Genomic DNA, 12,862 nt, shown 5'->3' with positions numbered 1-12,862 from the left:
CCTCCCTACCAAGTTCGTAGCTGTAGCTCTTATGGTTTCTGAATTACACCTAATTTACTGCAAGGTTTTGCAAGATTTTTCCAAACCCCATGCAAGTCAATGGGGAAAAAAATGGCGCTTAATGGCGAATTGCGGCCAAACCGCTTTCACAAACCCTTAGCAAAGTCATAGCACACCTGTCCTCAATAAGCCGGTCATTTTGAGGTCTGGCATGTCTATGTGGCGCAAAAATTGGGGGCGTTGTTACGCGCAGAAGTTTTTGGCAGATATAAGAATAATAAGTATGTGGGATTTCAAGATTGTGCCTTGCTTGTCAGCAAGCACAATAATTATTGCTTTTATCTCGGAAACGGAAGGTGCAATCGTGATTCTGCCCACCATTAGCGTACTTTTTCACCCCGATTCCAACGCCGCCATCATTGAGTCTCTACGAGTTACGGTTGCGGAGATACGTTGCTGTAGCGCCCCCCATAGGCAAACAATAGCGCCCCCTACACGCCAAATGACACTATCTCTTCTGAAATCAACTCAGAAGTGTCAAGTGTCATCCAAGAAGGAAGGCTGGCCATAATGAGAATGAATCCGCACTTCCTGCCGCCCTTCAAAATAAAACCATTTAGAAGGGACAGGCACTGAATGCTGCTATAGCGCCCCCTAAAGGCTAAATGACAAAATACTTCTGATATAGGCTCAGAGTACATCCCTCCACACCTGTACCAAGTTTGGTTAGCATCAGACGATTTTTGTGAAATAGGCCCCACCCACAGAAGATTGGAAGTGGATTATATGGCAATGGTGTGTTTTTTTTTTTACTTCCAAATCAGTGTTGTGCAGGACACTCCCAACATGATGTGTGCGTTGGTTTGGTGAAGATTGGACAAAATTTCAAGGAGAAATGGCAAAAAAACTGTTTTGGACAAAATGCAAAATGGCCGAAAATCTAGTCAGACGGAAATGGGCGTGGCCTAGTTGAGTAGATGCGGGAGGACCCAAGGAATCCAGCGAAAAAAGAATTTTGATGATAAACCCTACGGTTCAAAAGTTATCGAGCAAAAGGTAAGGAGGGCTGTTATAGCGCCACCATATGGTCAATTGGTGCAATTTTTTCGGGGATAGTAAAAGACCCCTCAGTGCACCTCCCCATCAAGTTTCGTAGCTCTAGCTCTTATGGTTTCTGAATGACAGCTAATTTACTGCAAGATTTTGTATGATTTTTCCAAACCCCATGCAAGTCAATGGGGAAAAAAATGGCGCTTAATGGCGAATTGCGGCCAAACCGCTTTCACAAACCCTTAACAAAGTCATAGCACACCTGTCCTCAATAAGCCGGTCATTTTGAGGTCTGGCATGTCTATGTGGCGCAAAAATTGTGGGAGTTATTATTCGTAGAACTTTTTGGCAGATAGAATAATAATAAGTATGTGGGATTTCAAGATTGTGCCTTGCTTGTCAGCAAGCACAATAATAAGTATGTGGGATTTCAAGATTGTGCCTTGCTTGTCAGCAAGCACAATAATTATTGCTTTTATCTCGGAAACGGAAGGTGCAATCGTGATTCTGCCCACCACTAGCGTACTTTTTCACCCCGATTCCAACGCCGCCATCATTGAGTCTCTACGAGTTACGGTTGCGGAGATACGTTGCTGTAGCGCCCCCCATAGGCAAACAATAGCGCCCCCTACACGCCAAATGACACTATCTCTTCTGAAATCAACTCAGAAGTGTCAAGTGTCATACAAGAAGGAAGGCTGGCCATAATGACAATGAATCCGCACTTCCTGCCGCCCTTCAAAATAAAACAATTGAGAAGGGACAGGCACTGAATGCTGCTATAGCGCCCCCTAAAGGCTAAATGACAAAATACTTCTGATATAGGCTCAGAGTACATCCCTCCACACCTGTACTACGTTTGGTTAGCATCGGATGATTTTTGTGAAATAGGCCCCACCCACAGAAAGTTGGAAGTGGATTATATCGCAACGGTGTGTTTTTTTTTTTAACTTCCAAATCAGTGTTGTGCAGGACAGTCCCCACATGATGTGTGCGTTGGTTTGGTGAAGATTGGACAAAATTTCAAGGAGAAATGGCAAAAAAACGGTTTTGGACAAAATGCAAAATGGCCGAAAATCTAGTCAGACGCAAATGGGCGTGGCCTAGTTGAGTAGATGCGGGAGGACCCAAGGAATCCAGGGAAAAAATAATTTTGATGATAAACCCTACGGTTCAAAAGTTATGGACCAAAAGGTAAGGAGGGCTGTTATAGCGCCACCATCTGGTCAATTGGTGCAATTTTTTCGGGGATAGTAAAAGACCCCTCCGTGCACCTCCCTACCAAGTTTCGTAGCTCTAGCTGTTATGGTTTGTGAATGACAGCTAATTTACTGCAAGATTTTGCAAGATTTTTCCAAACCCCATGCAAGTCAATGGGAAAAAAATGGCGCTTAATGGCGAATTGCGGCCAAACCGCTTTCACAAACCCTTAACAAAGTCATAGCACACCTGTCCTCAATAAGCCGGTCATTTTGAGGTCTGGCATGTCTATGTGGCGCAAAAATTGGGGGAGTTATTATTCGTAGAACTTTTTGGCAGATAGAATAATAATAATAAGTATGTGGGATTTCAAGATTGTGCCTTGCTTGTCAGCAAGCACAATAATTATTGCTTTTATCTCGGAAACGGAAGGTGCAATCGTGATTCTGCCCACCACTAGCGTACTTTTTCACCCCGATTCCAACGCCGCCATCATTGAGTCTCTACGAGTTACGGTTGCGGAGATACGTTGCTGTAGCGCCCCCCATAGGCAAACAATAGCGCCCCCTACACGCCAAATGACACTATCTCTTCTGAAATCAACTCAGAAGTGTCAAGTGTCATACAAGAAGGAAGGCTGGCCATAATGACAATGAATCCGCACTTCCTGCCGCCCTTCAAAATAAAACAATTGAGAAGGGACAGGCACTGAATGCTGCTATAGCGCCCCCTAAAGGCTAAATGACAAAATACTTCTGATATAGGCTCAGAGTACATCCCTCCACACCTGTACTACGTTTGGTTAGCATCGGATGATTTTTGTGAAATAGGCCCCACCCACAGAAAGTTGGAAGTGGATTATATCGCAACGGTGTGTTTTTTTTTTTAACTTCCAAATCAGTGTTGTGCAGGACAGTCCCCACATGATGTGTGCGTTGGTTTGGTGAAGATTGGACAAAATTTCAAGGAGAAATGGCAAAAAAACGGTTTTGGACAAAATGCAAAATGGCCGAAAATCTAGTCAGACGCAAATGGGCGTGGCCTAGTTGAGTAGATGCGGGAGGACCCAAGGAATCCAGGGAAAAAATAATTTTGATGATAAACCCTACGGTTCAAAAGTTATGGACCAAAAGGTAAGGAGGGCTGTTATAGCGCCACCATCTGGTCAATTGGTGCAATTTTTTCGGGGATAGTAAAAGACCCCTCCGTGCACCTCCCTACCAAGTTTCGTAGCTCTAGCTGTTATGGTTTGTGAATGACAGCTAATTTACTGCAAGATTTTGCAAGATTTTTCCAAACCCCATGCAAGTCAATGGGAAAAAAATGGCGCTTAATGGCGAATTGCGGCCAAACCGCTTTCACAAACCCTTAACAAAGTCATAGCACACCTGTCCTCAATAAGCCGGTCATTTTGAGGTCTGGCATGTCTATGTGGCGCAAAAATTGGGGGAGTTATTATTCGTAGAACTTTTTGGCAGATAGAATAATAATAATAAGTATGTGGGATTTCAAGATTGTGCCTTGCTTGTCAGCAAGCACAATAATTATTGCTTTTATCTCGGAAACGGAAGGTGCAATCGTGATTCTGCCCACCACTAGCGTACTTTTTCACCCCGATTCCAACGCCGCCATCATTGAGTCTCTACGAGTTACGGTTGCGGAGATACGTTGCTGTAGCGCCCCCCATAGGCAAACAATAGCGCCCCCTACACGCCAAATGACACTATCTCTTCTGAAATCAACTCAGAAGTGTCAAGTGTCATACAAGAAGGAAGGCTGGCCATAATGACAATGAATCTGCACTTCCTGCCGCCCTTCAAAATAAAACAATTGAGAAGGGACAGGCACTGAATGCTGCTATAGCGCCCCCTAAAGGCTAAATGACAAAATACTTCTGATATAGGCTCAGAGTACATCCCTCCACACCTGTACTACGTTTGGTTAGCATCGGATGATTTTTGTGAAATAGGCCCCACCCACAGAAAGTTGGAAGTGGATTATATCGCAACGGTGTGTTTTTTTTTTTAACTTCCAAATCAGTGTTGTGCAGGACAGTCCCCACATGATGTGTGCGTTGGTTTGGTGAAGATTGGACAAAATTTCAAGGAGAAATGGCAAAAAAACGGTTTTGGACAAAATGCAAAATGGCCGAAAATCTAGTCAGACGCAAATGGGCGTGGCCTAGTTGAGTAGATGCGGGAGGACCCAAGGAATCCAGGGAAAAAAGAATTTTGATGATAAACCCTACGGTTCAAAAGTTATGGACCAAAAGGTAAGGAGGGCTGTTATAGCGCCACCATCTGGTCAATTGGTGCAATTTTTTCGGGGATAGTAAAAGACCCCTCCGTGCACCTCCCTACCAAGTTTCGTAGCTCTAGCTGTTATGGTTTGTGAATGACAGCTAATTTACTGCAAGATTTTGCAAGATTTTTCCAAACCCCATGCAAGTCAATGGGAAAAAAATGGCGCTTAATGGCGAATTGCGGCCAAACCGCTTTCACAAACCCTTAACAAAGTCATAGCACACCTGTCCTCAATAAGCCGGTCATTTTGAGGTCTGGCATGTCTATGTGGCGCAAAAATTGGGGGAGTTATTATTCGTAGAACTTTTTGGCAGATAGAATAATAATAATAAGTATGTGGGATTTCAAGATTGTGCCTTGCTTGTCAGCAAGCACAATAATAATAATAAAAGACAGGCATAGCTCATTATACATGCAATGAGGACGTTCATCTGCTAGAAGTGACTTAACAGATTCCCAAATTACATTGAGAGAAGTGTTTTTTTCTAACTTGCTCTTGGCTATGCATTCTTGCAGCGACTTGTTGCAAAAATGTCTGTTGTGCAAGCTGGAGGCTTGTACAGTAGGTATCAGTGCCCTCGAGAAACAGAAAGCATTTTAATCGGCAGCTTGTGGGGCAGAATGGAGACTGTGTGTCTCTGCTTAGGTTTTTGCAGCTGAAAACAATCAAATACAACATTTTTGTTAGTATCTAAAAACCGAGTACACAGGTGGTTGGTTGGTGAAAACGTCACAGCGTCCTCTTCAGAACATGAACGTGAACGTAGGACTGATCGCCTTCGTGCTGCTTCTCTCTGCCACAGACGGGACAGGTAGGCCTAATTACAAGTAACTGGTATTAATGACAGAGTTGCTTATACATTTACACTGACGTGACTGATCAAGTCTCACTCTATCAAGTCATTGATTTGTCAAGAACTTTCTATAACTTTCCCCTTTCTGTTGATTCTGTTTTAACTCATTGAGTGCCAGCCACTTTTGGAGAACGGACGCTCCCAGTGCCAGAGTTTCAGAGCGTTTTCAGTGATTTCTCGAGGCCCACAGAATATTGTGTGATATTACTATGTAAACACTGAACACGCACAAAGAACGATGAGACTCTATTCTATCATCTGCAAAAAAAAGTTTATTGATCCCATTTTCCGTTCTTTAGTTATGAGCCGGAGAAGATAGCTTGATTCATCCAAAAACAGCAATTTTTTTCTAGAAGCTGAGATAATTGGCCTTTTGTGAAATTAAACATTTCAAGCACACACTGACTCTGAAGCTAATCTTTTCTAATGTAGTCACACCTCAAAAATAATTTCCTTCAATAAAACAGTTTAGGCCAGGGAATTTTGTTTGGCAGAATAATATTTTTAGCTACAACCAGCAGCGCTGGCCCCTGCGTGCGCTGCTGGTTGCAGCTTCTTGCTGGTCTTGATTTGCTGCTGGTGGGCATCGGATATTCTGGCTTGCGTTTGTCAATCCTGTCCTGCTGCCTGGGTCTGTCTGGGTGTTGCGTGCTGCTCTGCGTGCCCCCCCCCCCCCCCCCGCCCCGCCCCGCCTCGCCTCAACTGCACACTCCTCCTCCTGTCTGTGGTGGCTCTCTGCTGAGTTTGCTGTGCGCACAGTGAAGGGTGCAGCTTTTTTACAGCGTTCCGCGTGTGTTTGTCACCGGCAACGATGCTTCCAGTTGAGAATAATAACTCCACGGTGTGGATGTGCGGATGTGCTGTCGCAACCGACACAGAGCGGCTCAATTGTGGGAGCAGATTGGCTGCTGCAGGCACAGCTGCAGTAACGTGCTTCAGCATATCGATGCATACGGATGCGATGCGATTTCCGTTTCCATAACGACTTCTTCTTTGTTTTTTCCTTGCCTTTCTGTTATGTGGAGAGCACTGTCGCCACCTAAGGGTTCTGTAAAATAGGTTATAGACCTCCAATAGCTACAATAGTTGTACCAGAGATGTATCAGGGATTGATCCACGTCCCACCGTCAAAAAACGCAATTGACGACAACCGTCGTCATTGGCACTCTACGTCAGTATTTGAATTGACGACAGCTGTCGTCATTGGCATTCAATGAGTTAATGACAACAGGAAATCATATTGATTATGTTGGATGACGGGTGATGTCCTCCACATCATCTTGATATTTTGACATGTATGCCTATTTTGACTGAAGAAACCTCAAAAGTTAGTTACAAATTAAAACCCATAACAGTGTTTGTGCCCGAGGTGTCAGGGGCCGTGCAGGGTCAGAATCCCCCCCTAGTGGTCACCTTGCATTATAGTGGTGGTGTTCAACATCCTTTAGCAGACTCAACTCTTTGGGAATATGGCCACTGGTTTCCACGGTAACCCATTAAAAGTCAGGGAGGGACATTTTATAATCCGCAACATTTCCATTTTAAAATCCAGCACGCCACGCACTGTGTATTAATGAAAAGTACAATAATATTGTGATTGTACTAATACCAAATGTAATAGTCTGTAGGCCTACTCACGTTGTGTTGTTTGTGTTTAGCTACATTTTGCGTACAAACGTCACAGGCTGCATCTAAAACGAGTAGGAATATGTTGACAAGCTTTCCTCTTCCTGGTCCTGAGAGAGAGAATATGCAAAATCTCTTGGTGTTCTTTAATTTAAACAACAAAAAGCTTGTCGTCTCCTGGTAAACGGATGTTAAATGTTAAACAAAATAACAATCGACTCAGGGATGATGATGATGATGATGATGATGATGCTGTCAGTGATATTTAATGGTTGATATTCAGTTGCTGCACCACTAAATTCAAACCAGATTCTTCAACTCTGTACTTTAAAGAAACATGCAGGATGTCCTTATTGTTACAGATGAGTCACAGCTACACATGTTTTAATGGGTCTGAATGTAATATTTGTTTCTCCAGATGAATTGACAGAGGTGATTGGTTCGCCTCAGCCAATAGTGGCAGCAATCGGTGATGACGTCATTCTGCCGTGTCACCTGAAGTCCCGGGCAGACGTGACGAATAGGACTGTGGAGTGGAAGTTCAATGGAAGCCGTGTCGTCCACGTTTATCGGACCAAAGAAGACAGCCCTGTTGATCAGGACGAGCGATTCAAAGACAGAACATCTCTCTTCCGCGAGGAGATGACCAGAGGAAACATCTCACTGAAGCTCTCCAACGTGACGCTGTCTGATGCAGGAAATTACACATGCTTTTTTATGAATCAGAACAAGGAACAGAGAAGGAAGAAAGGTTTTGTTGCCCTGACTTTTGGTAAGTAAACATAGTGAAGCTAATCCTGAGGTTCACATTTTGCAGAATTGAAGTCACAATGAAATGATATGGCTGTATTTGCACTGAAACTTTTTTTTAATCCTTCTGAGAGTGATCTGGCCTTTTGGCTAAAGCTGTGCAGTGTGCACTAAATTCCAAATCTGTTTGTTTGTGAAGCTAAATAATGTTTTGCAAATAATGATTTGTCAAATTGGTCTCCTCTGTGAGAAATTAATACTGGCCATCCAATTCACTGTGGAGCAGCACTGAAGTTAGGTTTCTTAAATCCCATGCTTTCCAAATGGGAGCATCTTTATCCAAAATGAGATATCCACCAGCGTGCAGCGGCCGAGCTGCGTATGCGAGCCCGTGCAGCGGCCGAGCTGCGTATGCGAGCCCGTGCAGCGGCCAAGCTGCGTATGCGAGCCCGTGCAGCGGCCGAGCTGCGTATGCGAGCCCGTGCAGCGGCCGAGCTGCATATGCGAGCCCGTGCAGCGGCCGAGCTGCGTATGCGAGCCCGTGCAGCAGCCGAGCTGCGTATGCGAGCCCGTGCAGCAGCCGAGCTGCAGGGCAGGTGAGGCCACAGAGCGGCCGAGCCTAGGAATCGAGTAGCTCGTGAGATTTCTAGTTTAAAAAATAGCACATTGGATACCATTCATTCCCCAGAATGGATGTACTGTATCGTGTTTTGGAATGAAATAAAATGATAGTCTCTGTGTCTGAATTTAGCCAAATTGAGCACTTCTGTTTGTGTCATTTTAAACAGCCCCAAAAGGACTCAACAGCAGCAGCGTGAAGCCACATGAATCCAAAGAAGCAGGTAAATATCCTTTTAGTTGGTCTGTAGAAAACAGAAGCACAGACATGTAACAGTCTCATGAAGCATTTGATCTTTCATTCTTTCTGAATACATGAAGGGGTGCAGCTAATAGCACAGACACACTACCCAACATCGTTAGTCACTGTTCTTTTCACAACACAACTGTCTGTCTTGTAATCAGGAGTCTTTGTGTTGTTGTGGTTTTCACACTAGATGACTGAGCTGCTACAGGGCATCACACATTACAAGATATTTCAGCAGGAGAATCCCCGATCAGTCCACAAACACAGTCTCCCATGGTCTACTCATGAGTCATGGCTTATTTATTTTCCCTAAACACACACTCACATATATGGGACATTCTACACAATGGCTTCAAAGTCAGAGTTATTAAGTCAGTTATTTTACTGCTATCCCAAATATTATTTCAAGTTTCAACAGATGATAGAATAGTAAACATCTAAGATTTGCATAGTGTACTTTTTTTGTTTGTTTTTTGTTGCTTTTTTTGGTTGTGGGACAGCAGTTTGCACCAAACCGGTAGAATGAGGTATCCAAGGATTTCCCCTGCACTGTGCTGCGCAGCGCTGCGCAGCGTGGAGAACTCTCTCTCTCTCTCTCTCTCTCTCTCTCTCTCTCTCTCTCTCTCTCTCTCTCTCTCTCTCTCTCTCTCTCTCTCTCTCTCTCTCTCTCTCTCTCTCTCTCTCTCTCTCTCTCTCTCTCTCTCTCTCTCTCTCTCTCTCTCTCTCTCTCTCTCTCTCTGGCAGGGAAAAACATAGATACTGACAATTCTCTAATGAATTGCTGGACGAAACAGGTCGGGTTTGATGTAAATAAATGAATAGAAACGTATAAAAAAATCTGCTAACGAAAATTTGTGCTAGGGGAACGGAATTCCATTTGAAAGACATCAAAGGCATCACTCCGCTGCTGCACATAATCACGCAGCAGCAGAGATCAGGAGAGAGAAAGCCCGAAAAACATTTATGGCAGTAACATACACACACACACACGCACGCACGCACGCACGCACGCACGCACGCACGCACGCACGCACGCACGCACACACACACACACACACACACACACACACACACACACACACACACACACACACACACACAAAATAAAGATGCATGGTTATTCTCTTTCACTTGTCCTCTCCTCCCATTCCCCTCCTCCACTCCTGCCTACTGTCATCTTCTCCACTGGTGCGCACAGGGTACATTTATTCTATTCCATTCTAAACTATTCTATTCTCCCCTCCTCTGGGTTAAAGGAATTCAGAGTGGATTTGCGCATGTCCTCTGTGCACCACCAAGATACTGCTGCGCTCACGGCAGCTGGGCCTTTTTTAGCGCTAAGAGCTGCTGTTCAGACCTCTTAGCGCAAAGAATTAAGCGCGTGCTGACGATAGCAGAAGGCAAGCATTTTGCGGGGACACGCCTGGTTTGGCTTGGCCCACACCTGCGTTTGTGCAAAACGGGATGGTATCATGCCGGGAACGCAAATTGACACTTGCGCAGGGAGGACGATCGCATAAGAGGCAGGGAAGATAGTAGGGGCGGGCGGATCGATCCCAAAATATCGATACTCCCGATACCTGAGTCTCGTTTTGAAGATCGATCCTGACATCAAAAGATCGATACTGAACACAGCTTTTGTGCGTGCATTCATGCAGGGCTTCTCCGCCTCGGATTTGCTGTTGTCGTGTCATCACATGTGCACTGAAACAACGAGTATAGGCTACGTGCCTGGGCCAATAATAATGCTTGAACGATATGCAGGGCGGGTCTTGTAAAGGAAGGCAAGCAGCAGAGCACAGAGTGGGATTGAAATCCGACGCGCACAATCGCATACAAACACACATGCCATTCTGTGATCTGATCACGGCTCAAAGGAACAGGAGAAGATCGTTTGGAGTTATTTTACATCAGTAAATGACAATGTTGTGAAGTGTGACATAGCCGCATGCAGGCTGTCCACTACTGTGGGACCACTAGCCTACTACCAACTTGTTTAAGCATCTGAGAAACAAGAAAGAGAGCTCTGACCTGCAGAAAAGAGGGGAGGAGGAGGAGGGAAATATCAGACAGACACCCCCCCCCTCCCCTCAACACAGAGATAGACTCCACGGGCAGTCTTTTCACAGAGGAAAATAATATCCGGGTATATATAGTAGTTAAATTAATATTAAGGATCTTCAGCATTGCTTAATGTTACATTTTCAAACTGTATCAGTCATAATTTATAGTGGTTGATAAACCTATTGATAAACCTCATAAATAATGACACACTGCTCTCCCCTACATGAAAGTTCATAAGCCATATTTAATAATAAAAAGTATCGGTATCGGTAATTCTGGACCAGTATTACTTGGTATCGGATCGACACCAAATTTTGCAGTATCGCCCACCCCTAGAAGATAGCATAAGACACGCATTAAGACACGCAAACCGGGGCGCAAGCGCAAAAAGCGGATAGCGCTTGTACGACGATAGGGCCCCAGATATTTAGCAGGCTATTTATCTATCAGATCTCTGTGACTCATCGGCGATCGGGGAGGGGCCCCGAGCTCCAAAAAGCACTGGCCGAGGACTCGGAGCGCCTAGTCTAAACTGAGTATAAGGTGTGAAGATGCATAGCTAAGTTCTAACAACAATAGGAATTTAACTTCATTTAATAGTGATCATTGCACCTTTTCTTAAATCACGATCTTGGGAACAAACCTACAGTGAAGCACCTTGAGCCTAAACATGGTTTTTATTCTTTCAGGTGGTGCAAACAGCGCCGTTGGCAAAATCGTTGGCATTGTCTTTGCCGGTATGTTTGGCGTTGTCCTGCTTGTAGTATGGGCTGTGAAGAGACATCGTAAGTTACAGATTTCTGCTCCCCAGCCTTTTGCTATTAACATTGAACCCCTTATCATCCCATTTACTGTGTTATTTAAACATATTGAGACATGTTTGTGTCCTACCCACTTCCTCAATAGTATACTGTGCGACCTCCCTTCCACAGTGTCAACTCACTCTGCCAATAAACTGTGTTCATGTTCTCACAGGAAGCAAGCCTCAAGTGGATGACTTAAATCAGCTGACCGAGTCCCAAGAAAACTGAGACTCCCAGTGCCACTTGGCATTTGAATCGGAATATGCATAGTTAGTTAGTCGAGTTATTTTCCATCGCCAACATCCAGCCACTGTTCCTCGTCTGTCGGTGTGGGAAAAAAAGAAGTTGGCTGCAGCTGAAGTTTTGGCCATTGTCAGTCCCTGGCCAATAGACGCTTTTCACAGCAGCCACTTTGTGTCTCAAAGGCAGGATAAACACAGGTGTGACCAACAACATTAATGAGGGCCCCAGGCAGTACTGGAACACCTAAATGGAATGGAAACCCTAATTCATGTTTTGGTTACACCTGCATTTACCCTGCCTTTCAGACACAAAATGGCCGCTGTGAAAAGGGTTTATCGTGTTCTCACATCAGCGTGTTCGCCACAATAAAATGTCAGCATTGTACGTTTCTGCAATCCATGAATACGTAGAATATCAACATTTCCGAACCAAAAGATATGTTTGTAAAATATAGGTATACATTTTATAAAGTTTACATTTCAACCATGAGACACATTTAACGTTTTTTATTATTTAGGCCTAAACCATACCATAATCTTTAACTTAACCTTGTTTTACTTGCCTAAACATAACCAACGTTGTTTTATTTGCGTTTAATGTCGGAAAAGCGACAAGTTTTCAAAGTAACTGCCGCTTTGTTTCAAATGTACGTTGAGATTGTAGGGTTGAAGATATATACTTAACACGGCACGTTTTAGAAACGTCGAAAATGCAGAGGTTTTGTTTAAAATTGATGTCGCGATTGCACGTATCGCTGGAAAGACCTGTATTCTGTCTTGATTAGGACTCTATTAGACCTGTTAGAACACTTTCCCTTTTTGTCTTTTAATCACCTGAGAATCTGTGACAAATGCTTTTATGTTGCCCCTCCTGGGTGATTGTAAGTCCCTGTAAACCAGACTTAACCATCAGATGAAATACAGTTAGGAAGCTGTTCATACGACACAGTGGGAAAAAGATGCACATGACAACAATTCAGTGATTCGACAGAACTGCAGGTTGTTTTTACACCGAGCAGAGAGGAGAGGACGAGAGGTGTCGTATGTCAATAGTTTAGTCTGAATAGCATGTAGAGCCCCCCCCCCCCCCCCCCATTTTGTTTAC

The 12,862-nt window shown here is 44.2% G+C and overlaps 2 protein-coding genes across 2 annotated transcripts in view; one reads left to right on the top strand and one right to left on the bottom strand.

Annotated features, from left to right (window-relative positions):
• Positions 1 to 12,862, bottom strand: part of LOC310779293 (serine/threonine-protein kinase DCLK2-like) — a gene marked incomplete at both ends in the record, with an annotated part of 65,090 nt that overhangs the window by 30,704 nt on the left and 21,524 nt on the right. The window lies entirely within an intron of this gene.
• On the top strand, positions 5,163 to 12,853 carry LOC310780315 (myelin-oligodendrocyte glycoprotein-like). The gene is made up of 5 exons (XM_083640889.1): positions 5,163 to 5,365; positions 7,452 to 7,805; positions 8,572 to 8,625; positions 11,402 to 11,497; positions 11,688 to 12,853. Exons 1-5 carry the CDS (start codon positions 5,305 to 5,307, stop codon positions 11,741 to 11,743), a joined length of 621 nt encoding a protein of 206 aa, XP_083497015.1. The 5' UTR covers positions 5,163 to 5,304; the 3' UTR covers positions 11,744 to 12,853.

This window comes from Poromitra crassiceps (genome assembly GCF_964638095.1).
Source record: "Poromitra crassiceps genome assembly, chromosome: 7".
Lineage (NCBI taxonomy): Eukaryota > Metazoa > Chordata > Actinopteri > Beryciformes > Melamphaidae > Poromitra > Poromitra crassiceps.
The sequence above is the reverse complement of the archived record's forward strand: the minus strand, read 5'-3'. Positions and strand labels throughout refer to the sequence as shown.